At 47.1% G+C, this 27453-nt stretch overlaps 1 protein-coding gene and 1 pseudogene across 4 annotated transcripts in view; both read left to right on the top strand.

Moving 5' to 3' along the window:
- Positions 1-21581, top strand: part of PXN (paxillin) — a 67434-nt gene extending 45853 nt beyond the window's left edge. For 2 of the 4 annotated variants that reach the window (XM_032787682.2, XM_032787681.2), the window contains exons 7-11: positions 12882-13052; positions 13402-13575; positions 14138-14219; positions 15162-15310; positions 17586-21581. In XM_032787682.2, coding sequence (XP_032643573.1) covers positions 12882-13052; positions 13402-13575; positions 14138-14219; positions 15162-15310; positions 17586-17852 — 843 coding nt within the window. In that variant the 3' untranslated portion in view covers positions 17853-21581. Of the gene's footprint in view, positions 1-3984; positions 5044-5919; positions 6187-6873; positions 7327-8012; positions 8249-12881; positions 13053-13401; positions 13576-14137; positions 14220-15161; positions 15311-17585 lie in introns of those variants that run through there. The other 2 variants (XM_032787680.2, XM_075059963.1) reach the window with 1 other exon arrangement.
- A 4297-nt stretch (positions 21582-25878) lies between these two features.
- On the top strand, positions 25879-26003 carry LOC116829064 (U4 spliceosomal RNA; annotated as a pseudogene).
- The last annotated feature ends 1450 nt before the right edge of the window (positions 26004-27453 follow it).

The following is a 27453-nucleotide window of genomic DNA, read 5'->3' on the forward strand; positions in this document are numbered from 1 at the left end:
CACAGGTTGACTCTGTGTTGTGTGAAGAAGTACATCCTTATGTGTCTTAAACTTGCTGACTTAATTGCATTAAGGGGTATGTGGTTCGTGTTACGTGAAAGGGTGAAGAACACAGCCTTATTTGCTTTTTCCACACCATTCATGATTTTATAGACCTGTATCATATCTGTTAGTTGTTTCTTTTCCAAACTGACCAGTCCCAGTCTTTTTAATCTCTCCTCATATGGAAGCTGTTCCATACCCCTAGTCATTTTTGTTGCCCTTCTCTGTACTTTTTCCAATTCTAATCTCTCTTTTTTTGAGATGAGGTGACCAGAACTGCATGCAGTATTCAAGGTGTGGGCATACCATGGCTTTGATATTTTCTGTTTCATTATCTATCCCCTTTTTTGACTTCTGCTGCATATTGAGCAGATGTTTTCAGAGAACTATCCATGATGACTCCAGGATCTCTTTCTTGAATGGTAACAGCTAATTTATATCTCATCATTTTGTCTGTATAGTTGAGATTATTTTCCAATGTGCTTTACTTTGCATTTATCGACACTGAATTCCATCTCCCATTATGTTGCCCAGTCATTGAGCTTTGTGAGATCCCTTTGTAACTCTTTGTAGTTTGTTTTGGACTTAACTACCTTTAATAATTCTTATATCATCTGCAAATTTTGCCACCTCACTGTTTATCCCTTTTTCCATATCCATTTATGAATATGTTGAACAACGCTGGTCCCAGTACAGATCCTTGGGAGACCCTGCTGTTTACCCCTCTCCAGTGTGAAAACTGACCATTTATTCCTACCCTTTGTTTCCTGTCTTTTAATCTGTGACTGATCCATGAGAAGACCTTCCCACTTATCCTATGACTCATGATTCTACTTAAGAGCATTTGGTGAGGAACCTTGTCAAAGGCTTTCTGGAAATCCAAGTGCACTGTATGTACTCGATCACCCTTTTCCACATGTTTGTTAACCCCTTCAAAGAATTCTAATAGATTGGTGAGGCATGATTTTCCTTTACAAAAGCTGTGTTGACTCTTCCCCGACATACTGTGTTCATCTTACGTGTATGATGATACTGTTTTTTTACTGTAGTTTCAACCAATTTGCCTGGTACTGAAGTTAGGCTTCTCAGTCAGTTAATGGGCGGGATCACCCCAGAGTCTTTTTTTTTTAAAATTGGTGTCACGTTAGCTATCCACCGGTCATGTGGTACAGAGGCTGATTTAAGCAGTAGGTTATATACCATAGTTAATAGTTCTGCCATTTCGTATTTGAGTTCCTTGAGAGCTTTCAGGTGAATAGTATCTGGTCTTGGGGACTTTATTGTTTAATTTATCAATTTGTTCCAAAACCTCTTCTCCAGGCAACTTGTCTGTTTCTTGTCAATCTCCTCTGTAGACATCACCACCTGCTCCCAGCAGTTACTTTCCCTTTTCTCTCACGCCCCAGTTGTTTCACTCTTTCCCTCTTCCTTTTTGTTTTTCACCCCTCAATTCTGCTCCCATGTGCTAGCTCAGTTGCACAGTTCAATTGACAAGGTCTCTGGCCTATTTCGCTTTGCTGGTACCATGAATAGAGGCAGGGAGCAGCAGGGCTTTGCATGTCAGATATTGTTGATGCCCTGCTCTGCAGTGTACTTGGTAACTGAGAGAGATGAAAGGCTGTCCTTACTTCTGAGCTGCAGTCCTGTGCGTGTATGAGAGAGGCACGGGAGGAATAAGGCAAACATGCTAAGAAGATTAATTCAAGCCAGGAAGACAAAGTCCAGACAGAAATTACAGCGTGTGGGTGGGTGGTGTGGGCTTTTTGTTTGCTTTCAGTTCAGTTTTCCTCAAGCCATAGAGTAAAAGGTGCTACTGCAGGCTGATGCATTAACCTTAATGAGTTGCTCATTCTGTTCACTTACAGAATCCATTTGATTGTGGTGTTCTGCTTATCAGTCAACTGGCACTGAGGTTACTGAATGCAGTTTTGCACCATTCGGATATCTGTGACGTGATTCCTCCTTAACTATGTGACTTGGTGTCTGCATTAACCAGCCTCCCATTGTAGTGCAGCTCTGTATACATTAACTGCTGCATTCATTTTGTTTTAATATTTTTAACATGTTGGAAAAATGATTTTTAGAGCAAAATAAGCCGCCTTACCTTGAAAATAATTGGATTTTAGAAAGCTTGAAAACTTTATCCCAAACTCAGGTAAAAATAGGAACGCCTTAACCATGGCATCTATGCTTCAGAGGGCAGTTGGTGTGTAAGGGAGAACAAATAGTGTAAACGCACAGGGAGTTTTCTAATAATTAATACACTTCAATATAGCACCTTTACTACCAGAGTCTCTCTGCTTACAAACTATAGCTCAGAGGGAAGAGTACTCTGTAATGAATCACTAGCATCGCTTTCTGGTGCCCTTTGGGTTTTCCTAGAGAGGTCTCCCATTCAGATGCTTACCAATCCCAGTCCTTCTTAGCTCGGCAGTCTGACATCCCAGACAAGTTCTGTGATTGCATAGTCACTCCAGTCACCTAAGCTGGAAGGGCATGTGGCTTCCATCTGCTGGAGGTTGCCTGCATCCAAGTGGATTCTTGCTCTTTAATCATGACAACATCCAATGAGGTAAGTAAATTGTGTTGGCTGGGATTTTCAAAGGAGCCCATGTGGGTTAGACACGCAATTCCCATGGGGGTTAAACACCCAGCTCCCTTAGGCACCTTTGAAAATTCCAGCCATTACCCCTAATATTAAAAAAGGGAAACTAAACCTCAGAATGAGTTGGTATCTGAGCCAGGATTAGAACACAGTCCCTTGCTGCCACTGCCATGCTAAGTGCTCTACTGAGCTGTCCCTCTTGTGGTAAGAGACCTCACTGGCTGCCCAATTGTAGCTGTAAGAGAGAGAATGAGAAGTCCTTTTATCATCAATTGCAGACCAAGTGATCTCAGCAGTGATACCCCCCACCCCCCCCAAAAAAGTGGCTATAGGCTAACTCTGTAAGGAAATGGGCTATAAACTTCATTTTAAAAAAATGATCCTTTTACACGGATAAATACCCAAAATCAAGAGTCGTTGGGTGCAGTGGCAGACTTAGTAGGCCACAGTGGCTGGTTTGGGAATGCACAAAACAAGCCATGCTAATTTTTATTCCATTAAGGAAATGGAAAGAATTCCTGTTTGTCACATAGGAGCTGACATAGTGGACAGGATCAGAGCCCTGATCTGTCAGGTTTAAAATATAAGCAGTGGAGAACTAAAAACAGAGTACCTGCCACTGACCACTGCAGAGCATGTTTTGGAACAAACTTTGTACTTCTCTCACCTAGATATAAAAGGGGCAAGAAAAGTGGGGTGGGTGAGGAAGAAGAGGGTTAATGCAGGGCTCCTGAAGGACAGCCCATAAAGTCCTAGAATCCTTCCCTTGGATTCAGCATGTATTTGACCCAGAGGAGAGCCTTGTGATTTGAGCAGGCCAGAGCCTGAGTCCTGTACGCCTCTTCTGTGAGTGCCCTGAGGCTAGTGTTTCAGGGAGGCAAATATTAGGGCTTACATGCTTCATTGTTTTCTTCAAAAAGTATGTACATTTCTATGCAAATTAGTGCAAGTGGTCTGATTCAGAGGAAGTTGCTAATGTGACTGTCAGTCTTTGTCTAATGGGCTGGGCCTTTGGGGCAATGCACCAGCCCCATTTAGAGGAGAAAGAATTAACTGCAGCTTCGAAGAGCCTAAGAAAAAGTGCTCAATGGCTGCATGATCCTTCCTTGTTCCCAGCGCCCTCCTTTGAGAAGGAGCACAACTGTGTGTTCACGTGCCACACTCTGACTTGCCAGTTGTCCATCCTGGCTGCCTTGATGGCTTTATGTCAGGAGGACGCCGTGGTGTGCATGCTGTGATTGTTCTGCCATGTTGTGCCTTGTTCTTTTCCTTTCCTCACCTCTGTCTCTATCTTTCCCCCCTCTCTGTTCCTCTTTTTTTTTGTCTTGTTTTTGCAGGCTGTTTCCACTATGTCACTGATTTCTGAACCCTCCCTGGAGCTGCTTTCCAGCCCAACAAATCCAGACTCAATCGACTCTCCTCCTGGTACAGTTCTGCTTCCCCAGTCAAAACCCCATGGGACAGGCCAGAGCAGGGACCTACCAGCCCTGCTGCCACCTGCCGCCTTGGAAGTCCTTCATATTGAAGAAGGCAGCAGCAGCGCTGCAGTTGCAGCTAATCCAGGACGTTCTGCCACTACTCCACAGCTCTCCTCTGTGGCTCGGATGAGTCAGTCACTTCCAGAGGACTTTGCTATTTCTGCTCCTTTTGGGGATCATGTGCTTTCTCGGAGCTCAGTCAGGCCGAGCAAAAAGTCAGATCCTCCTAGAGAGATGTCCCAGTCCATGATATCCTCCAAGACGGAATCTCTGTCTGTTCCTTCTAATGCAGAGGCCCACAGTCAGGGGCTTGATGAGGCAAAAGCCACTGAAAAGAAGGAGCATAGAACTGAGACCAAGCTCACAACTGTTCCCATTTCTAGCCCGAGCATAACCAGCCAAGTGAAGGGGCAGACACCCAAGGAATCGGCACAGCAGGCCATTTTCAGGGATAATTCAGCCTTTCCTTCCCAGAAGGATGGAAAAATGGAAGCAGCTTTAGATCAGCTGTGGGCTCTGGAGCTATCTGAGCTTATACCAGAGCTATATTCTGAGAATGACCATGTCTTGCAGTCAGCATGTGAACCTGAGATTGTGGCTGTGGACCGATGGGATGTCTTCCCAGATACTAAAGGCCAGTTGGGTCTTGGAACAGAACAAGGACAGAAGCAGGATGCTGAAATTGAGCATGAAAGCAGGACAGATGACTCTCCTGATATGGCTAAAAAGAGGCAGAGCAGAGAGAGAACTCCTAGGAAAGTTGGCCCTACTAAAAGCAAGCCCGGAGAAGACCGGGGAAGAGAGCAAGTCAGAAGCTCAACAGTCACTCCAGAAACCGCTGAAAATGCTTGGAAGGATGAATTGGATCTGCTGTCTGTCTCCAAGCCACCTATTGAGAGGATTTCTGCATCAGGCCAGGCAGGCATTGAGTGAATGCAAGAGTGGGCAGGTTCTAGCTAGCCGCCTGTGCATGGTGTGAGTGCATATTTGGGCTCTTCCAGAGCAGTCTGATAGCTTACTCCAGACAAACAGCATGCTGTTCTGGAGTCACTGTAATAACAGCTGCATGGCACAGAAGTCTGAGACCCTCCACTCTAGCAGCAGCTTTGTGATATCTTTTGCATGTGGATCAGTGATTGGCTGCTTGTGCAGCATAGAACATGAATAGCATCCATAATCTGCAGGCTGTCTCGTAGCTAGAATGGGGCCAAGTGCATGATCTATAGAGGTCTCTGAAGAGCAAAGTGCTGTTTCACAGTGATGGAGGGATTTGCTAATGACTGTCCAGACTTGGGATAGCAACTCCTCTTCCCTGCTGGCTTAGATCTGAGCCTGTAAAGTATTGACACTGGAGCTCCTACGGTCCTTCCAGCACTAGAAATGCTGTGTGCATCCCAGAATCCTCTCTGCTGGGGAATTTCCCCAGGACTGCGTAGGGGAGGGATGAAAAGAAGTTGACATGGATCACTGTGGTGTTAGGGAAACCATAACACCTAATGGGGTGATCTTGTTGAACTGTGACCTTGTACCTCAAATCATGGCTTCGTGCTGGATAATCTGTCTCCATTTTGTAGCCGGAGTTCTTTTTGGCTGCTATGACTGGTCTGGCTGGGATTTTCCTTGCACTGAGTCACTGCTCTGGGCTGTGCCAAGAGGAACTTTGGCATTGTGCAATAAATACCATCACTCTTCATGCTCACAGTTGTCACTAATAGTTTGGCTATGTGCTGCTGCATCTTGGGGCTTGCTGTTGTATTGCTCTTTTCATGCTGAAACTGTCACCTTGTCATTCAGATAAAATCTGTAATTGAGAGGACAAGAAAGACCTTAAACGTGCACCCAATGTATCGTGAGCGCTCATCGAGGCGGAAAGTAGGGCCAGTCATATTTCATAAGACTGTGTCCCAGGATCGCTTGATTGAAGAGCTGCAAGACAGATTGGGAATCAGCAAACAGGAAGAGGATGAATGGAAAAGCCAGGAAGACTGGCTGACTGAGGGAGTCATTGTCACCGCCAGGCCACAAAGGAAGCAGCAGGATGGTAGACAGCAAGTACAGAAGGTAGAGCGCAAACTCTGTACTAGGGTTTTCCCCTGTGTCGCTCTGCTCAGAAGGTTTCTAATGGAGACGTAGAGTAGGAGGTGGGAATGACAGGTCTCTTGAGAGTCCTGGGATAGCATTGGAATCTGACTCCTCTCCCCTAGCACTGTTGCTTTTTCAGATCAGCTAGGAAATCCAAATTCCAGCTCTGTAGGAATTGGAGTAAGCAATCTTTTGGGAAGGCAGTGTTGTCTGATAGGACGTCTAATGCTGTCTAAGGTCAGGGATTGAATTGAGGTTTATTTTCATTCCACGGTGGGGAGGTCAGTCAATAAGCAGACCGAATTTCTTTCTTTACTTGGCAACATGTTGTTTTTAGATGTAAGATAAGGAACCTGCCCTGAAGTGCTTATAGCCAGGTGGGTGTTGCTAGGTGCCTTCTCCTTGAGACTCTGGTACTTCCTCAAAGAAGGTCTATTGAAAATGGCACCATGGCCTCTGTTTCTGGTTGGCTACAGCAGTGAGGTTGGCCTGCTTGCACTCTGTGTTCTGACATGAAAGGAAAACTGTTTTGAAAGGAAAGTAGAGAAGTGCTAGGTAGTGAGTGCCATGTTACCGTCTGTTTCATGCTGCTTGTCCTTTTGTTGCAGGAAGTGCTTCTCGGTTCATCTCCAGATTTGTTCACCTGTCTCCCTCCTTTCTTTCTAGATTATAATTCCTCCAGAATCCCCCCTGCCCATGAGAAGAACAGTCTCTGCGCCAGCTTCTCCCCAACTCCAGTGTCCCAAAGAAGCTGCCAAGATTTTCCCTGCCAAAGCTGCTTCCTCTTCTCACCCTATTCCCTCGTCACTCCCTCCACCTCCTCCTCCATACCCACCACAACCTTCCTATGTATCCTCTGCTACTGCTCCTAGTCCAGTCTCCTGCTACTTCAGCTTGCCTCCCCAGCCTCTATTCCAATGGGAGACTTCCTCTGATGACTACCAGGAACTCTCTGTGGTGGGCACTCCTCCCTCTGAAGAACATAGATTCCTCCATTCTCCCCAAGCCCAGATTCCTCCTGCCATGCTGACTGAGCCAATGGTAGCGTCTTCTCCTGCCAAGACACTATCTTCTGTTGGCTGTCAGACTGATGAAGATCCATTCTTCCCACCGATGCAGGCATGCTTTTCCTTGTGCTCTTCATTTAGCAGAGCAATTACAAGTCTGAATCCAGCACTTCTTGGCCTGTTGGCTCTCTAGGTAGAACGTTTGGGTAAAGGCTGGTACTGGGCTCCTCTACAGAAATGAGTTTAGTGTTGCCAATGGCTGATTTTTCTATCCGATTTGTCCCTTTTATAGCAGTGTGAGGTGCACGTGTATGGAACGATCCAGATCCTGTGTCCATTTGTTGGCCACATACATGTGGCACTGGGAATGGACCGTGATCTGTGTTTCTTGCCATTGAACTGAAGGAATCAAGTCCATTAGTTTAGGGCCCAATACTCCCCTCCACAGTGTGGCACTGAGGGGAGGGGAGAAATATGTGGAAAAGCCTGAGAACCAGAAGAAGAAGCTGAACAGTGATTCCATGTGCCCCTGAACCCCCACCCATGTGGACACTGCTCAGCTGGGATTCTGTGGGGCTTGGAGAGTAGTGCAGAGGCAATAAATAGCTGCTCTGTTTGTCCTGCTCTCTAAACCCAGTGAGAATAGTGCTAGAAAAGTGTACCTGAGCAGGCCTGATTCCATTCATTGTAGATAGTGATCCTCATACACAAGCCAGTGCAGTATAGCTTCAGTCTCCACAAGCACCAGTCAATCAAAGGAGACTCCTCTGCATCATGAATTGTTGTCATACTTTGCAGGTGATCCCTACTCCGCCGCTGGTCCGACGCACCAATCCACTTGCTGCTCGGCCACCCCTTGTGCCGCCCACCCATGAGAAGGCAGGATACCTTCTGTTTCCCCTCTCAGCATGGTGTGCTGTTAAGGCAAGAGGGATGTGATTCTGGCACAGTCCTCTGAGCTGTTCCCAGAGGCCCTGTTGCTATGAATGCTGGATTGTTGGTTTTCTATGCATGGTCTGCTGTTTGCAGGGGTGTTGCTGAACCTGACAGCAGTGGCAGACCTTTTAAATTAGGGCAGGAATTTAAAGGCCTTTGCATGAGCATTTCTAGCACCCGAGTGTGGTGTGCATTGATAGTGTTCCTAAAGGGGCTGTGTTCATGCGAGTTTCTCTACAAAGTGCAGGCATTGGAGGGGAGGGGGTGAAATATTTCCAAAAGGAACTGCATCCCTTGCAGTACCACCAGTAAAGGGCAAGTCCACGTTGTTCTGCACTGAGATGTCCATGGCTGCACTGAAGTTAGCTGAGGCTGGCTGAGGGCAGGGAGGGAAGTGTCACTATGCATTCCATTCATTGCCATCCTTTCTGCAAGTGACACTTCACTTCTCATATGTCTGTTTCTAGTTGGTTTCTGCACCCCCTGTCCAATGGCCTCAGGCCCCTGGCGAGGATGAGGAAGCATGTGGCTCCCTGTGCCCCTGTGTTGCATCATATGGGCACCCACACATTTGTACTGTTACCTTTTTTGTGTTGGCTCTGAAGTGCCACAGGGATCAGACTAGGAAGGATGCTGAAGCTAGAGAAAAATCAGCTCCAGAGAAACCTGGGTGTAAGGGCTAGGAGATAACAGATACTAATACATAAACATGTCTACCCATTCCCATTGCCTATACTCTTGAGTTATGATCAGTCTGGATTCACTGGTCTAATTTTTAGAGGTGCTGAACATCCCTAATTAACTGTACTCTGCACCTCTCAGGATCAGGCCCCTGACTGCCCTGCAGTTCAGAGAGGGAGAATCCTACACTCTGTGTCCAGCAAGATGTTTCCTCTTCATAACATTGTCTTGGGGAATTTGCACTGTAGGTAAAAGTGATAAATGCTTGTGTGTCAGATCCACAGGGTCTGGTCTGTGCCCCAGCCTGTAACCAGTCCTTTTGGGGTGACTCCTTTTAATGTCCCAGGCCCCAAGGACCCACCCAGTTCCACAGGGAGAAGACTCCACATATTCTGAAACTGGGCTTTTGGGTGCCAGCAACCCTGTTTCCCTTCATGGCTCCCTGCAGCAAATCTGGCAGAGCCAAACTCCTGTGGGAGGTGCCCTTCACTCCTTCAGAGTGCAGCGCTCCCAGTATTAGTGACATCAAACCAATGTATCGGTCAGCTGGGGTACAGAATCTGAAAGTCCTTAGGGGTGATCACAGAGAAGCAAAGATTAAGACACAGTTCAGTGTGGCCAGCGTCAGAGCTCTACCAAGCCAAGCTGCTGTAGAATTCATTTTGGCTCTGTCTTTGTCCTGTTGTCTGGTTTCAGGTGGGGTGTGTGTTCTGCGTATCTCTCTGAGCACAGCTTGTAACATACCACGTGATACCTTTCCTTTGTCTGTCTGCATGCAGGACAGCTGAAAAGCTCTGGGGCAGAGACTGCAGAAATTCCCTGAGGACTGTACAGTGCTTGCCTAATGATCCCGGGGCCTTTGCTCTGCTTCCCTGTAGAGAAATGGGGGCGGAATCTTCCTTTTGGCTGTTGGTTGCTAGGTGTGAATGTCCCAGCAATTGGAGGTTCCATTGTCTCTTCTGATCCTCCACTCACATGTGTAGACTTCATTCAGTTTGTTTTGACTCTGGTTTCCAGCAAGGCTACTGAGTCAACACCTCATCCCTTCCCTTTACACTCAGTGCAAAGCCTGGTGGAAAACTGAGGCACACATAAGAATCATGGAAATATTACAAAAATGCCCTTGTTCATCACAGCGTAGAATAAGAGTTTTGAAGGTGGATGGACTAGAGAGAGACCTTTATGTTGAGTGTGCACTTCATGGTGCTGGACTGCCAGAACCAGCTGTCTGAGGAGAGGAGTCAGGGGGATAGTAGGAAGGAGGTGTATTATGTTCCATCAGGAGAAGAGTGTGACGGGTTGGATCACAGAAACCCCCCGTGAGCTGCCACCTGATGTGCCAAGACTACCTCCGCTCCTGTTTTCCCTGCCAGCTTAGGATTCCAGCACCCTGTCCTGCTGAGCCAAACACTCCCGTCTGTTCCAACAAAGACCCAGGGTCTGAATTGCTTGCTCCAAAGCTGCAGATTTACCTGAAAACAGCTCACAGAAGTGTGCTTGTCTTTAGCACTCAGATCTCCAACTCCCAATGGCGTTTAAACCCAAATAAATCTGTTTACCCTATATAAAGCTTATGCAGGTAAACTCATAAATTGTTCGCCCTCTATAACACTGATAGAGAGAGATGCACAGCTGTTTGCTCCCCCAGGTGTTAATTAATAAGTAAAAAGTTATTTTTTTAAATACAGAAAGTAGGATTTAAGTGGTTCCAAGTAGTAACAGACAGAACAAAGTAAGTCACCAAGCAAAATAAAATAAAATGCACAAATCTATGTCTAATCAAACTGAATACAGATAATCTCACCCTCAGAGATGCTTCAGTAAGTTTTTTTTCCTCAGACTGGACACCTTCCAGGCCTGGGCACAATTCTTTCCCCTGGTACAGCTCTTGTTCCAGCTCAGGTGGTAGCTAGGGAATTCTTCATGATGGCTCCTCTCCCACTTCCTTCTGTTCCACCCCTTTTATATATCTTTTGCATAAGGTGGGAACCCTTTGTCCCTCTGGCTTTCCATCCCCCACCCCCGCTGGAGAAGTACCAGATTAAAGATGGGTTCCAGTTCAGGTGACATGATCACATGTCACTGCAAGACTTCATTACCCACTTGCCAGCACATACACATACAGGAAGACTCACAGGTGTAAGTAAAACAGCCATCTGCAGACAATGGTCCTGGTTAATGGGAGTCATCAAGATTCCAAACCACCATTAATGGCCCACACTTTCCATAATTACAATAGACCCTCAGAGTTATATTTTATATTTCTAGTTTTAGATACAAGAGTGGGACATCTATACAAATAGGATGATCACATTCAGTAGATTATAAGCTTTGTAATGATACCTTACAAGAGACCTTGTGCATGAAGCATATTCCAGTTACAGTATGTTCACTTATCATATTTTTATAAAACCATATAGACTGCACAATGTCACACAGAGTGCTACTGATCTTTTGGATGCTGGTTAGGCATGATGGGGTAACGTGCACATGTGGTATGCAGTTTCTGGCCGAACAGATGGAAACCAGTGTTAGTACTTCACTAGTTTATATGGACAATGTCTAATGCCAATAGCCACAGGATGGTGGGTGGCACTCCATGTGTGTGCGGGAGAAGGGGCCCTTCATTAAAACCAGGGCTCTGGGGCACCTCAGCATGTGTCCATTCCCTTTGGCACTTCATGGCAGTCTAGCAGTACAAGTGCTGGGATGCTCGGTGGTTTCAGTCCTTCCACCCTGCACCTTTTTCGCAAATGTTGTTAGTATTGTGGCTGTGTAGTTTCACTTTTAACAGAAACGCAACATAATGTCCATAATCCACCCAAAAGGTCCCTTCAGGAAATGGCTCAGTGGAGTTCTCTAAACCTGACAGCCACCATTGTGCTGCAGGGTTAAGTAAAATAACCTACACTTTATGTAACAGGACATGAACTCTGAGTTTGCCCCATATCACATGGAGATGAGTATCCAAACAGACCATAAAGAGCAAAGTCCTGCACACTTCCTCTCTCTTCTCCCCACTTCCTCTTGAGGTTATGTTACTAAAGAAAATGCATCTGTTCCCCCCTTCCAGTGGAAAACAGGTTTCAAAGTTCTGTATTTATTAAGGTGATTCCCAAAGTGGGCTTCCAAAGACCTTTCTTATCCCCTCTCCACACTCCCCCTGTAAATCTCGCACATGTATCGTGCAGTGTTTGCTGGCTTGCCACCTCCTCCCCATGCAGACGCACACACTACTAATGAGCTGCCAGGTAAAGCAACAGGTGATTCCTTGAATGCTCCCCACCTTCCCTGGCTGCTCCCATTGCAGCCTTTGGTGAAGCTGGGGAGTGGGGTCAGAGCTACCCAAGAGGGCACAGAAGAGAGAGAGAAAAACAATGCAGAAGGGAAAGGGGGAAAAGACCCTGAAAAGAAGAGACAAGGTGTGGGAGGGTGAGAAGGAGACTGTGAAGGAAAGGAGAGAAGAGACTGGAGAAAGAGCAACAACTGTGTGTGACAGGGAAGAGGAGACAGTTTGAGAACCGCTCAGAGAGCATGTCTTGGCCTTTGTAAGCCAGCCAGGAACCTATGAATTAAAGGGAAGATCTCCGTGGAGGCTCTACCAGCAGGCCACAAGCACTTTTTCTGATAATCTCTGCCTTATTGGGAGGGTGAGGAGAGCCAAATCTCCACCTCTCAACACTCTGATGATCTAGCTCCTGGGTCTCTGGGTAAGCCATACTTTTGTCACAGCCTCATTGTAACAAGGGTGCATCTCTGCATCTGGTTCTCACTGGCTTTTGCAGTCACGTTAGCCTCTCCAGAGCAAGTCCTGGTCTGTCCATATGCAGAACAGCTGAAGAACTGTGGGCAGAGGGTTGGATCATTTGATGACTACCTGTTCTATTCCCTCTGACAGTGGCCAATGCCACGTGCTTCAGAAGACAGGATACTGGGCTCGATGAACCTTTGATCTGACCCAGTATGGCCGTTCTTATGTTCAGAGACTGCAGAAGTCCCTGAGGAGCCGTACAGTGCTTGCCTTACAGTGTCTGGGTTTTTTCTTTGCAGTTTATGGCCCAGGGGAAAGCTGGGGGCAGCTCCCCTCCATCTGCACTCCCAAAACCTGGCAGCCAGTTGGACAGTATGTTGGGAAGCCTCCAGTCTGACCTGAACAAATTGGGAGTAGCTACTGTTGCCAAAGGTGTTTGTGGAGCCTGCAAGAAACCAATTGCTGGACAGGTGAGTCGGAGGCACCATCTTGTTGTTAAGCCTTGGGCTACAGCAAGGAGTAACTGGGAGGGCTGTGTCATGAGGCTGAAGGGACTGGCGATGCTGAAGAAACTGAAGTACTCTATTTATCCACTGGCCAGGTACGCTGTAAGCTCCTCCAGTGACCTCTACCCCGCCCTTGAGGGACTGCCCTCTCCTGAGATGATAGGTAATTCAGTTTTCATGCTACCCCAGTCCAGGGCTCACTTGAGTAGTAGAACGTGTAGTTAGTGCCAAACTCTACCTGGTGTGTTGTCACGTGAGTTGCCACAGCAAAGAAGTAGAGTCGTCCCCCATAACTGCTCCTTCTTCCCTACAGGTCGTCACAGCCATGGGGAAAACCTGGCACCCAGAGCACTTCGTTTGCACCCACTGCCAGGAGGAAATCGGGTCACGCAACTTTTTTGAACGTGATGGTCAGCCCTACTGTGAGAAGGACTATCATAATCTCTTCTCTCCTCGCTGCTACTACTGCAACGGGCCCATCCTCGATGTGAGTCCCTGAGCCTGCACATATCAGTAGGAATCTCTCTTGGCCGTGCGTGGGGGAGTCTGGCGCTGTACTGTCAGAAAAGCGCACATCCATCTACCCCAGATAACTCTTCTGTAGTTTTGGGACCCCTATTCTTCCTTCACCCTAGTGCTGTAGGGGAAATAATTGGACCCAGTGCAAGTATCTCCCTCCATCTGCTGGAGGGTCCTGCAATGAGAGGGCAGGTTCTGCTGAACTAAATTTACTCCATTGCAACTTTACTGACCTCAGTGTTAGGATCTAGCTATCTTCACTGCAGTAAGGATCTCCTGATTTTCCCCAGTGGGATAGCATGGTAGGAGGCATTCCTGCTGAGTCTCAGAGTACTGCACGGGACTGTGTCCCCTTCTCCCCCGGGTCTAGAGGAAAGGAGTGGTGTGTCTGACCTTGTTAGGGTAAAGGGGAGTGGGGGGGATTGAATCCCCAAGGAGGGGGCTTGGCTCAGCTCTTTAAGCACAGTTGATTTTTGCTGCACTCAGCACTGGTGTTTGAGTGCTCACTATTTGTGGTTTCTCCCAAACAGAAAGTGGTGACAGCTCTGGACAGGACATGGCACCCAGAACACTTCTTTTGTGCACAGTGTGGTGCTTTCTTTGGACCTGAAGGTACTATTGGTTTGTGCAGAGAGAAGCCGCTCTGATGAAGCAAGTAAGGGGTGGGGGCGGAGGCAACATAAGGGGCTGTGATGGGTCCTTTCCATAGAACAGTGGTCCCCAAACTGTGGGGCAGGTTTCGGGGGGAGCAGCAGGGCCCAGTCTAGTTCCCGTAGGGGGTGAAGAGGAAGCGCTCCTCAGCCCCGCTCTGCCTCCAGCTGTGGCCCCGTCCTCTGGCTCTTGGCCTGGCTGTGGCTGTGAACCCGACCGCAGCCCCGGCTGCAACTCCACTCCTGGCTGGTGCTCCAGCCCCATCCTCACCTACCTTAGCCTGTCTGTGCCTCCTCTCAGAGTCGCAGCCCTGCTCCCGACTGCAGCCCTGGCTGCAACTCCACTCCCGGCCGGGCTCCAGCCCCATCCTCGCCCATCTAGCCTGTCCACCCCTCCCCCCAGGAGTTGCAGCCATGCCCGGGTACCAGCCCCACCCTCGCCCACCGTAGCCTGTCCACCCCTCCCCCCAGAGTCGTAGCCCCGCCCCGGTTCCAGACCCATCCTCGCCCACCTTAGCCTTTCCACGCCTCCCCCCAGAGTCGCAGCCCCGCTTCCGACCGCAGCTCCGGGGAGTGGGGCACGGACAGGGGTAAGTGGGGGCACAACATGAAGTGTAGTTCCCTGTCATAGAGCAAGTGATGTAGAAAACTGAGGGTGTGGGGGTAAAGAGAGACCGTGGTGTTACTTAGTGGATGGGGAGCTAACAGTGATTGCTATTTCCATATGGAGACTACAGGAGGCGAAGCATGTGCTCCTCCTATAGCAGAATAAGGAATAACGCTGGTCTGTGACTGGGGATCCCGGCCACCCTGTTAGCCCCATGGAGTCTGATTGGGTGTTCCCATGAATAAAGGTCACACGCTGATGCTGTCTGGCTCTGTTTTTCCCTCGTGTCCTTGGCAGGGTTTCATGAGAAGGATGGCAAAGCCTATTGCCGCAAGGATTACTTCGACATGTTTGCTCCAAAGTGTGGGGGCTGCGCCCGGGCCATTCTGGAAAATTACATCTCTGCCTTGAATACCCTGTGGCACCCTGAGTGCTTTGTCTGTCGGGTAAGAGAGCCTGTGCTGCCCCACTGTCATCTGACCCCTCTCCCAATTCCCCTAGGTGGGTGTCTGGTGGTTACCTCCATCAGAACAAGAGGTCTGTACCAGCACTGGACAGCCCCACAAAATACATAGTGTGACAGTGACAACGCACCCTCTTGCTTCTCTTCCTGTTTCCATTCAATTCTCTAGGGGCTTAATTCCCTCCCCCATAGCCACAGTTATGGGTTTCTGCAGCAGTTCACTGATAAGCACAGAATTTTTCCAGTGATTTCTTAGTAACAGTGAGCTAAGCTTTCTAAGCACTCCGCCTCAGCACCCTGATTTGAGGAGCTTCCTTGTGTGCTCACTCTGGAAATGTAAACTTAATGAGACTGACCTGTTTGGATCAACTTGGAAACTAATGAAATAGCTGTAAACTGAATATGCTGCTGCATAATGAACTGTAATGCTGCAGAATAAATACTTAGCACGTCTTCAAAGAGCCTTGCAAATATTTACCCATCTCCCAGGAGCAGCGTAAAGATTAATATCAGCCACGTGTTACTGAGATGGAGGCAGAAAGGCGGAGTTCAAAATGAGGGTCAGAACCCGTGAGTTCCTGTTTCAGATCCTGTGCTCAGACCACTAGTCTGCTTTCCTCTGCTGGAGAGCAGCCAGCATGAAAGAGGAGTTGGCTGAACTGTCCATTTGAAACTCTCCATCACTCAGAAGGGCCCTGTGAATAGAAATTCTGGCAGTCTTGTGGGCAGCTGACCAGCTCCGTCCTTGCCTGGACCTGGGTTCAGGCTTTTCTTCTGCTCAGGAGATGCTGCTCGGCATTCTTCACGCTGCTGCCTGTTTAGTGGGGCCAGTAACTTTTGGGCAGATTCTGTCTTTCTGTTGTTAAAGTAAGGCCAATTTCCAGTGTTTGTTTTCAAATGGAGGTGGATGGCTTAATAGTCTCAGCATCAGGCTCCCAGGTACCTGCTGCCTTTGAATGCAGCAAGCAACTGAAGTTCCTTGCAGTTCACTGTGTGTGAACATGCATGGATATGCACTTACTGTTGCACCCTGCTGGATGCCTGCATGCAGGGCTCAGTTTGGATCTGCCTGTGACTAAGTACATGTCCAACCATGCGTGCACATGCATTAGTGTGCATGTCCCTAGGGAGGAAGGATGGTCTGGACGTTCAAGCACAAAACTAGGTCTCAGGACATCTGGCTTCTGTTCTTGACTTTGCTGCTGACCTATTGACCCTGCAGAAGTCCCTTAATGGCTCTATCCCTCAGTTTCCTCATCTGTAAAATAGGAGGGGGGGAATTTCTCCTAACTTCCCATGACTGTAGTGACGGTACAGCCATTAATACCTGCACGGGGCTTCGACAGTGATAACCATTATAGAGAGATGGGTGCCTGTTAAAAAATCGGTCTCTTAACAGCTTCTTTTCATAGACATTAAAGACCCAGTATCACTTTTGTAAGGGTATGGACTTGTCCCCAGGGTCTTTGCCCAAAATTTCTCCCCTCTCCACATTTCTCCAGTGGCTGTCACCTTCTGCCTGCCACTGTATTTCAGTGGTGAAGTGACTCCTGTATGTGTATAGTTTGGGATGCATCAAGGAGGGTGCTGTCCCAGGGAATATACATAATATCTGGCATTCTAAATGGGTAATTTAAAAAAAACCTACTGGCCGTCATCTTCTTTTTCACTGAGACGAGCGTAACCAGGGCAGATACAGCTAAAGAAATGAAAACCAGACCATTGTGACAAGGTAAAAGGTGCTCCTGATGCCCTGGAGCATAAGGAATTCCAGGAAAGCCTGGCTTCCCTGCCTGTCACCTGGGTAAGCTGGGATGGGTTGGCTATAAAAGCTGCTGTGGTGGCAGCTATCTCTGTGGATGGAGGTGTTCCCTTCCCTCCCAGCTTACTGGAAGCAGGAGAGGCTCTGGTGTTGCTAACCAAGTGTTCTCTCTAGTTTTGCTTTTGGGTTTGGATTTTGTGTTAATAAAGCCAGCCTGGAGTAACGGGACATGAACTATAGTTGAGGGCTTTATTTTCTCTCCCAGCTGCTGTATCTGCCCTGCTTATGCTCAGTAACCCTGTCTCTGCTGGGAGCCGATCATCTTTACAGCAGTACTTCTGCAGCCCCTTTCTGCTGGATGGAGATGATTCACCCTGGCCACTTCCTGCAGGAGGCAGCTAGGGACATGGCAGGCGAAGGCATGGATTGTGGAGTTGCCTGTGTCCCCAGCTTCCCAAATCAATCAGTTCCCTTTTGCTTCTTCCTCCTCCTGCAGGAATGTTTCACTCCGTTCATCAACGGCAGCTTCTTTGAGCATGACGGGCAGCCCTACTGTGAGGTGCACTATCATGAACGCCGCGGCTCGCTGTGTTCCGGCTGCCAGAAGCCCATCACAGGACGCTGCATCACTGCCATGGCCAAGAAATTTCACCCAGAACACTTTGTCTGTGCCTTCTGCCTCAAGCAGCTGAACAAAGGAACCTTCAAGGAACAGAATGACAAGCCCTACTGTCAGAACTGCTTCCTCAAACTCTTCTGCTAGACACATCCTAGCTGGGAACGCAGCATCTTTCTGCCACCTCACTAGGCAGCCGAGTCTCTCTGACCATTACTGTGATTTAGAAACCTTGCTGGGGCGGGAGGGGGTGGGGGAGGGTGCTAATTGCTGCTCCAGAGAGACGAGATGGACCATTAAACTGGAAATGCCCATGCTGTGTTTCAGTGGGGAGATGCTGAGCCCCGTCACTGAAGTGTTGTATGATTGTTGACAGCCGAGAGGAGCCTGAGGCTCTAGCGAGGAGATGCCTTTCTCGAGGAGAGGGCTGGATAAAGTCTGTTGAGTTCAGCCTTGATTCACCTCTGTGAGCCAACATGTGACACTTCCAAACAAAACATCCTGGGCTTTGGTGACACTTCTCTCTCGCTGGGGCATTTAAGTGCTGTGTGACCCAGGCAGTAGCTCTGCTGCCTCTGCATTGCCCGGGCTGTGCATGGTCGAGTCCTGGGGCACACAGGATTTACTAAGATTACAGCAGCAGCCCCAGAAGCTGTAAAGACCCTGCAGTGGAGTCTTTCCAGTTCAGTAACACTGCAGGGAATTGATGCCACTTATTTTTAGAAAGGGGGAGTAGGGGCCTACTCTCTTTCTCTAGTTTGTGATTCTCTCCCCCTCCTCAACACACTGGGGCAGGAGGTGGGGGGAAGAAAACCCCCTCCCTGCTTGAATGGAGTGTCCCATGTTGTGCTAGACACCCCCAACTCCCCAGGAGTGGTTAGAGCAAATGCTCCTAATTCTGCTGCTCCTGGGAGAGAGGAGGAGACTGGCACCAGTTAATTTTAAAAGAAAATGCAGAGAAATTTGAGGGCCTGGCCCAGCCCTCCCCTCTGAGCGAATGTGGCTTATGCTGTGTGTCTGGCCTGCATTTTACTAAGGGAAAGGCCTGAAAAGCCTCTCTAGGTTTTTTGTTTTTTTTTTTAAAGCAAGGAAAAAATAAAGCTATAGACTTTGTATTCCTTGTTCATCTTCCTCTTTGCTAATCAGGCCAGCAGTCCCCTCTTCTTTGATACTGTCCTTTTCCTTGCTCTTGATAAACATGTTCTACTGAGAATCTCTAGAGCAATAACCTTTTATATTGACTTACTGGTCTAACAAGTCCCTGAGATCTGGTGTATGTGACACTTGGAGTTTTGCTATCGAACTGAATACTGTATGCTTTGATAAAAACTGTGGATTTCTACACTGAGGTTTGAATTCATAACTTACTTACTTTTAATCCTCTTGGTTCTGAAGTGATTTTAAGAAAGCTACTTTTTATATCTCAAACTGTGCTGTTCTAGGCAGTGTACCAGTTGTGCTGGTTACTGCACCTGTAACCTCAATGCTTGGGTTTAACAAACTGTTAACACGAAGTATTTTCTTTTTAGTGGGGGTTGGGAGGGGTCTGGGTTTTGCAGGGGAAGGGAATGTGACTTGTATTTTTTTCTAGCAAAAGCAGGTGAGCTGTGAATAGCTCTTTTAATTTTCACAGATCACCTGGAAAGTTTATTTTGTAACCTGTAAACTGCTGTATTTGATTTACCTGCCTTTCTCCAAAGCCTAACTTCCAGGGTAATATAGTGAGTCTTAATTCAGTGCCACATGCTGCTGAGATGGAGAACTCAAAGTCCACCCTCATGGTTTTATTCCTCTTCAGCCATCAGAAATGAGAGCAGAGGGTTAACTCGGGAAGGGGAGTTCTCCCCTTAGGTGGGAAGGATGGTCCTGGGGCTAAAGAAAAGAGCTGGGAGTCAGGAGATCTGGAATCTGGTCTTGACTCTGCCACAGACTTGCTGTGTAACCTTAGGCCAGTCACTTAGCCACTCTGTGCCTCAGTTTACCCATCTGCAAAATGGGGCAATATTCCTGCCTTGTAGGATTTTGAGGTTTAGTTCATTTTGTCAAAGGCACTTTCAGATCTTCAGAAGGAGGGTGCTGTAGAAGGACAAAGGATTGTGTTAGAAACAACCCTACAGTGTTCTACACTAATGGCCAAAGTGGTGCAGTGGGGAAGAGGGTTTTAAAATATGACTCTAGAATATTATAGATCTTTGGTTATTAAGGCATGGCACATTAGGGGGTTACAGTGTTCAAAATGGAAAAGGCATAGGGAGTTCTGGGATTAACTGTGTAAGAAACAAACCCTCACGTTAACCGAGGGATCCTAGCTTACTATTTTAAATAACCTTAGCTCAATGCTTCACTACCCCACTTGAATAAGTGGAACTGTTTTTCACTGGTTTCCCATACAAATGAGCCTCAGTCTGTGGTTGTGAAAGCAGGGTTTTGTGGAACAAGTGGTAAAACAAAGCTACTCCAGCTGGGCTGAACATAGCTTTTGGAAAGTTCACAAGGCAAGAAACTGTCTAAATTGTCATTTTGGAGTTGAAATTAGTTTTACTTAAAATTGGGATTTCTGAACTTCCTGCTAAATTGACACTTGTTCTGACCCCGCTGGTTGGAAGAACGGTCCTGTGTCCAGTGCACAGGACTTGGAGTGGCTCTGCCATTACCTTCTGTGCCTCAGTTTCCTTATCTGTAAAATTGGGATAATACTTAACCTACCTCACTGGGGTGTTGAGGCTTAATTCAGAGATATTTCTGATGGGGCTTTGAGACCCTTGGAGGGAAGGTGCTGTAGAAGGGGAAAATCTTGTTACAGTATCCCAGTGTCAGAGCAAAACCATTTCATCCCCTTTTTAATAATGGTTTAAGAGTCTCCATGACCATTACTGCCTTAGCAAAATGTTGAGTGCTTTCCTGATAAATTGGGATTTAAACTGGTTTGGGGATGGCTCCTCTGCTCATTGCTGCCTCCAAATGTTACTTTCCCTCAGAATGGCTGCTGCCAGTAGGAGGGTCAGAAATACCCATTTTAAATTTCCGAATTTCAAGTACAGTTTAGACTTGAACATTTGAAATGCTGTACAGAGCAAACTGGGGAAAGGGATGTGTTAAGATCGCCCTGGGTGATTAGCAAGCAGACTTCACAGATACTGATGGTGCTAAAGTGCAGACCAGCAAGTTGTACTACTGCAGCGTTGCAGGTAGTGGGATGTGTTCCAAGGAGTGGTTGGGGAGAGGTTAGGCGAGAATGTGCCTTGGGAAGGCTGAGGCCGTGGCTACACTGACACTTTACAGCGCTGCAACTTTTGCACTCAGGGGTGTGAAAAAAACACCCCCCTGAGCGCTGCAAGATACAGCACTGTAAAGCCTCAGTGTAAACAGTGCCGCAGCGCTGGGAGTGCGGCTCCCAGCGCTGCAAGCTACACCCGTAGAGGATGTGGAGTACGTGCAGCGCTCTCCCAGCGCTGGTGCTGCGACCACACTCACGCCAGCGCTTTGAAGTTTCAAGTTCAGGCTTAAACTGGACACAGGAGGCGGGTGTGTACACAACCTCTGAGGAGCTAAAAGACTGTTCATGCAGAGGCCTGCCAGCTGCCCATTCAGAGGCAAGTTAAGCTCTAGATACACCACTGTTTCTTTGAAAGGTTTTGTGTTGGGGTTACTACAGTGTTGTCTTTAAAAGCCTTAGTGCTCTGTTTACAGTGATCTCCTAATCTGATGAACTCTGGCAGTGCAATCCAAGAGCTATCAGACCAGGTGGGTCTCAATCAAATCATGCCCCTCTGGGTTGACAGTTATTTCATTTGTTTTTCCTTGTAAACTTCTAACTCTGCTTTTTCCATTTAAAATCCCTGTGATAATGCTAATAAAATGTCACCATTATTTTCACTTGACTTGGTTCCAGTCATTTCTAGTCTTGTGGAAATGGTTCAAAGCATCCATGATCTGTAGCTCCTCTTGCCTTCCACAATGGAGAAACCGAAGGCCACGCTGGCAAGAGCTGAGGAAGGTGATGTTTATTAGTATGATTTCTGCCTTCGCCTGGACAGGGCAGAGATGTAAAACTGAAGGTGCTAAAACAGAAACTGTCACTTGTGCAATAAGCAGACGTGAATCCTGACCCACTCGCTTCATTCTTCTCAGCCCCCTGCCTCAGTACAATACGCTGGTGTTGCCACGCCCTAATGCCATGCAATAATTGCCTGGATGCTGGGTCATGAAGAGTGCTAATACCCGCAGGTCCTTCTCAACCTCTTCATGGTGACAGCATCTGGAAATCACAACCTACATTTAACCCCCCTGGACTGCATAGTAACCTTCCTGATGCACCTCTGTGCTAAGCACCTTGTACTCACATCACTGATTATTCCACATAACACCACAGATGTATAGGCTGTTTGTAGTAATAACAATTAAAAAAAAAAACCCACATGCCTGAACAGAAGATGTCATCCCTGCCCTAAAGACCTCGCAGGCCAATGGCAGTAGCACAAGAAGATGACAATAGGGCTTAGCTCTGGGACTTTGACCTTCACGAGGAATGATCACCAAGAAGCAAATGACAACAAGGCTTTGGGCACGAACCTGGTCCTGTGCACAATAATGCAGTAAACCTGAGGTCATTAGAAAGCTGCTGTTAATCAAAAAAAATCTGTATCCTTCACGGGGACGAGTTAACTCCCAGTTTGCACTTGGAGGAACTGGTCTGATTTCAGATATCTGAGCAGAGGGTATGTGAAGAAAATTAAGTGGCTTTTATAGATCTGAGACCTAAACATTTATTAAAATCCCCCAGATCCAGCACCAGAGCATACAAGCAGCGTCTGGATTGGCAGGCTACAGTACAACAGCAGGAATTTCTAATTAAAATTCTCCCAAGCTGGCTAATCCTAAACTTGACGCTATCTGTGTGCTGTGTGCATGTATGTATGAAATCCAGAAGTTGACAGGAATGCAGTGTTAAGGTCCCCAACTTAGGACTTTACTTCACAACTTAACAAGAAGTTAAGGATTCTCCCAGCACCATTAACGGCTCTTATGAACACAAAATATTTTCCTGTTTTTGTTTGTTTTTCTTGTTAAACTTGTAGCTGAACATATTGCTGTTTTGGTTTAGCACATACACAGAGCCACAAATCACCCACCTCATTCCTGTTTCCCTGGCTCTGGGCAATGGAATATGTTCCTTAAAAAAAATCTAGTTTGGGGGAAAAACTAAAATGTCACCTCCCCCAGTTCTTGTTTTTGCACCTGCCATTTCCCCTTGCTCCCAATAATGCAATGGGAGGTTTAGGGACAGAGAGGGGATTTGACTTATTTCATAGCAATGATTGCAAACTCCCTCCTGCTAACCGTCTCAGCATCAGCCTCTTTGGACAGAAATAATTTGCATTGTTCAGTCTCCACATTCCACTCAGTTCTTGGCCTCCCTGCTCAGGCTGGGCTAGTTCATAGTGCCAGTTGGAATATGGTGACCTGGGATGTTGACAGCTGGGGACTAGGAACTTGATTCAGACCTACCAACTCATTCCACTGGCCTCAAGCCAACCAGCAGATGGCAGAGACTTTCAGTGGTTAATGACAATAAGTAGTTTTCGCTCACGCTTTCTCCTTTTTCAACTTGCTGCGCCCCAGTTTCCAGCATAATTCTCCCTTCCCATTCACATAGGACCAAGTTGTGCAGCGCCTTGCCGTGGTGGTGGTGGTGTCATTGACTACTTACAGAATTCCCCAAGCTAGAGAACCAGACCTTGTGTGCCTCCCACTCTGTTGCTGGCTCAGTGGGGTAGGTGGCGTGGAGCAATCGGCTTTTGAGGTTAGGTGGGGTCTTCCAGAGAGGAGAGGCTACTAGTTGTGTTTCCTGCTATTTGTGCTGAAGTCTGGGGCTACTAGCTAATGGGGCTGGGAGTGATTCGACCTGCATGCTTTGCCAGTACCTGGCCATCTGCCTTGAGCTAGTTTACATAACAAATCTGAACTGCGGCAAGGCATGTCCAATACAATAGGTATTGCAGGATAAGTTCAGGGGTGTTTCTTCTGGAATCTGAGTTGTGACTTTCTCTACACACTGCACACTAAACACACAAATGGAGTTCACTAAATAATGCCCCTACTGAATGCTGCCTTCACTGAGATTTCTAATGCGAAGTCTGGCGAACATTCTCTCCACCCCATCTAATCTCAGTAACAACCGGCTCCAGGCACGCAGAGGACACCACACACAGAGGTGCAGCATGTACAAGATCAGTTTGAAGCTGAGGATTAAGAACAGGCCCCAACCTCTGAATATTTTGCAGAAACACTTAGGAGATCTACAAGAACCAAATAACCTTGGACTTGGTGAGAATTTAATTTTAAGTCCCCTGTGTGGGGCTGCGTAGTATTTACATGGAGATAAAACCTGATTGTGGAAGCAGCCACCCTTGTATTTCATTTCCAGAGTCACCCTGTTTTCGCCTTCCCCGAGTGAGTTTGGCTGACACTCCAGCTTTGGAGAAGGCTCACGGCTCCCTCTAGGGCCCATTGACAAAACTTTGGAGGTGGGCACAGGCCTCAGACAACTCTATGCAAGGCCTCTGTCCCTGGCAGGTACCAGCCCTCTCTAGGGCGGGCCTTAACTGCCTCATGATATCCATGGATTGAGTCCAGATGCCGCACAGGCTTCAGGCAGAACCAGAGGCTTGTGTTTGCCACGGATGAGAATTTTGTAACCAACCTATTATGAATGGTACCAAACACATTTTTAAACCCAGACAGGCTGATTTATTGGACTGAGCTTCAAGCTTGACAGATACTGCAGGGGCGATGAGTGGAAAGCCACACAGTTCACTCTGTGCCTTTAGCATAAGCCAGGAAGGAGGGAGATGCTGCAACATACCCTGTGCAGCTGTGAAAGACCCCTTGCTTTCTTTGGTAAGATTAGAAACTTGTCCCTGTTTGTTTGGGCAAAAGATCTCTTCCTTCTGCAGGGCATTGGCTGTTAGTGGTGTCATGTCTCAAACAGTGAAACCCTTTGGTCAGAAATGGGCTTTAGTCCTTGTCTACATGAGAAAGTTGCGCCAATTTTATCTTTGAAATTATTTTTTTTAAACCACAATCACCCTGGGTGGAGACTTACTGGGATTTAAACCAAAATAAGATGTTCTTATCTTAAACCTCCTCCTAATCGGCCGAACGGCAACAGCAACTCCCACTTTTGCACAGGTTTAAAAATCACACCTTTAAACTGAGGGTATGGCTACACTCAGAACTTCAAAGTGCTGCTGCGGGAGTGCTGCCGCGGCAGCACTTTGAAGTGTGAGTGTGGTTGCAGCACCAGCGCTGGGAGACAGCTCTCCCTGGGCTGCATGTACTCCACCTCCCCGTGGGGATTAGCTTGCAGCGCTGGGAGCCGTGCTCCCAGTGCTGCGGCACTGATTACACTGAGGCTTTACAGCTCTGTATCTTGCAGCGCTCAGGGGTGTGTTTTTTTCACACCCCTGAGTGCGAAAGTTGCAGCGCTGTAAAGCGCCAGTGTAGCCAAGGCCTGAGTCGCTTTTCTGGTGTAGATGAGCCCCTCTAAACATCATAAAAGGGCTCCTCACAAAACAAGCCCTCCTGTCACCTCATGGACTCTTAGCCCAGCGCTCAGGTGTTGAGGTGGCTGAGCAGAATTTCCAGATGCATAACTAGATCCCAACCATGTTCTGAATGAAAACAGCACTCCAACCCCTCTGCTTTCCTGCCCAAACTGCTCCCTGCTTGGCTGAATCACTTCATGAGGCTGACTTCAAATCAAGCCAAAATGCAACAAACCAATATGCGTACGGAGAACAGCTGCTTCTCTATTGCACCGGCATCCATCTGACACTGGTTTTAATAGAAGTAATTATAATGAATTGCTGAGTCAGGATCAACTCTGCCCTCCCTCGCTCTGCAAAAAAAACAAACAAAAAAAAAACCTGCCTCTTGCCAGCCACTTCCTATAAATCATAAATGTCTGCTTTGGCTCAGCATCTATATAGCAGCAGGAGACCCTTTGTCTGTGGGTGGAGTCTATTGCACTGACTTTTTTTAGATATTGGGTTTCAGTGTAGGAATCTGGACTGCAGCGACTCAGAAATTACTAAAATTACCAGCCTACCATGGAGCTAAGACCCATGGATATGTTAGTTCTATTCCAGGCTCTGACACTGAGTAGCTGTTTGGCCTTGAACAAGTGGCAGTATCGTAACCAATGAAGTTAATCTGAGGTGTGATTATTGCTAGTTGAAAACTTTTCTCTCTCTGCCTCTTGTTTCCCACTGTAAAGCGAAAGCATCTGAGAGCAGGGGCTGTGGTTCCGATGCCGCTCTCACACTAACTAGGTTTACACTAGCGTAACCCCATTGTTGTCAGTGGAGTCACAGAAATCAGAATCAGGCTCCAGCTCTTTAGAAAGAGAAAATACACTATATACAATGCCGACACAATATACAACTAGTAATAAAACAGAGATAATACCTTGCAGGCGTGTTGTGTGAGATAATTAGGGCCTAAGGCACTTTGAAAATGTAAAGCATTTATAGCTGTGCTAAGCCTTATTATTGGAAGACTAGTCCCTGGTCTTAGATGGAGTAGTCTGAGCCAGCAAATTGTTTTTCCCAGAGGGAAAAAAACATCACCAACTACTTGAAAGGCAAATTTCCACTGGGAAGGACCTTTTCACGCATGTCCCATTCATTTCTCATCATCTTCTTTCCTGCCTGTGTAACAAATTACCTGTTTGTCTCCACACAAGCAGTGTTCCCTTCCAGAGCTGTGGTTTCTCCTTGAGCTATAAGTGGAGTCATAAGACCAGATTGTGACATCATAATCCTTCCCATGCTAAAAGACTTGAGGCCACAGTGACAAGAGCAGTGAACATAGTTTTATATCATCATCAGAGAACAGTGCTATTTGGTGCTGTTAGTGTGGAATCGGGGGGGTGAGGGGGTAAGGTCTTATTCCAACCTAGTTATCTGTGATTATTGGCTGGGGAAATAAACTGTGTGTGGATGAGAAAGTGAGTATTGTGTGCCAGGGAAATTGCTAGGCCCCTTGACTGGATCTGGTTCCTTACAGACTCACTGAGTAGAGGATCCTCAAGGGTCACAGAGCTGTTGTCATGGTTCCTACAGTCTCACCAACCTCAAAACTCACCAAGAGTTCAAAAATCATGCCAATATCCCAAATTGGGGTTAATACGTTTAATAGTACAATTTAAATATCAGTATTCAAATATTCAGATACATCACTCACAGGAAGTTATACTAGGGGCAACTTGCAGAAAATAAATACATTGTCCCTCAGTAACTGGGAATTTAAGTAAATTGTCTGTGAGTAAATACAATCCACTAGGGAAGAATGTCAGTCTCATTGGCACTGTAGCTCATTTCTGCTGGTATTTCATCAGGTGGTCAAGGGACATTTATTTAGAACATATCACCAGACATTGACAATAGCAGGAGAAATGAGATACAGTTTCAATGAGAAGCCAAGAGAGGTAAGTACCCAACATACTTCTTCAATGGACCGTACTTATTCAGGGACTAAATTCCTGATTACTGGGGGATAATTTACACTCATTACATTTACTTTTCACAAGCTACTCCTACTATAACTTTTCATAAGACCAGCAGACTGGCCATACTGGGTCAGACGTAGCTGTTCTGTTTTATGCAGGTAGAAAGTTGGCAACCCTAGGGTGGGGATACTCAGGGAGAACAAGGCTTTAAAAATCCTGCTCCTAAGTGACCAGAGG

This window comes from Chelonoidis abingdonii, chromosome 22, assembly GCF_003597395.2.
Source record: "Chelonoidis abingdonii isolate Lonesome George chromosome 22, CheloAbing_2.0, whole genome shotgun sequence".
In the NCBI taxonomy this organism is placed as follows: Eukaryota; Metazoa; Chordata; order Testudines; family Testudinidae; genus Chelonoidis; species Chelonoidis abingdonii.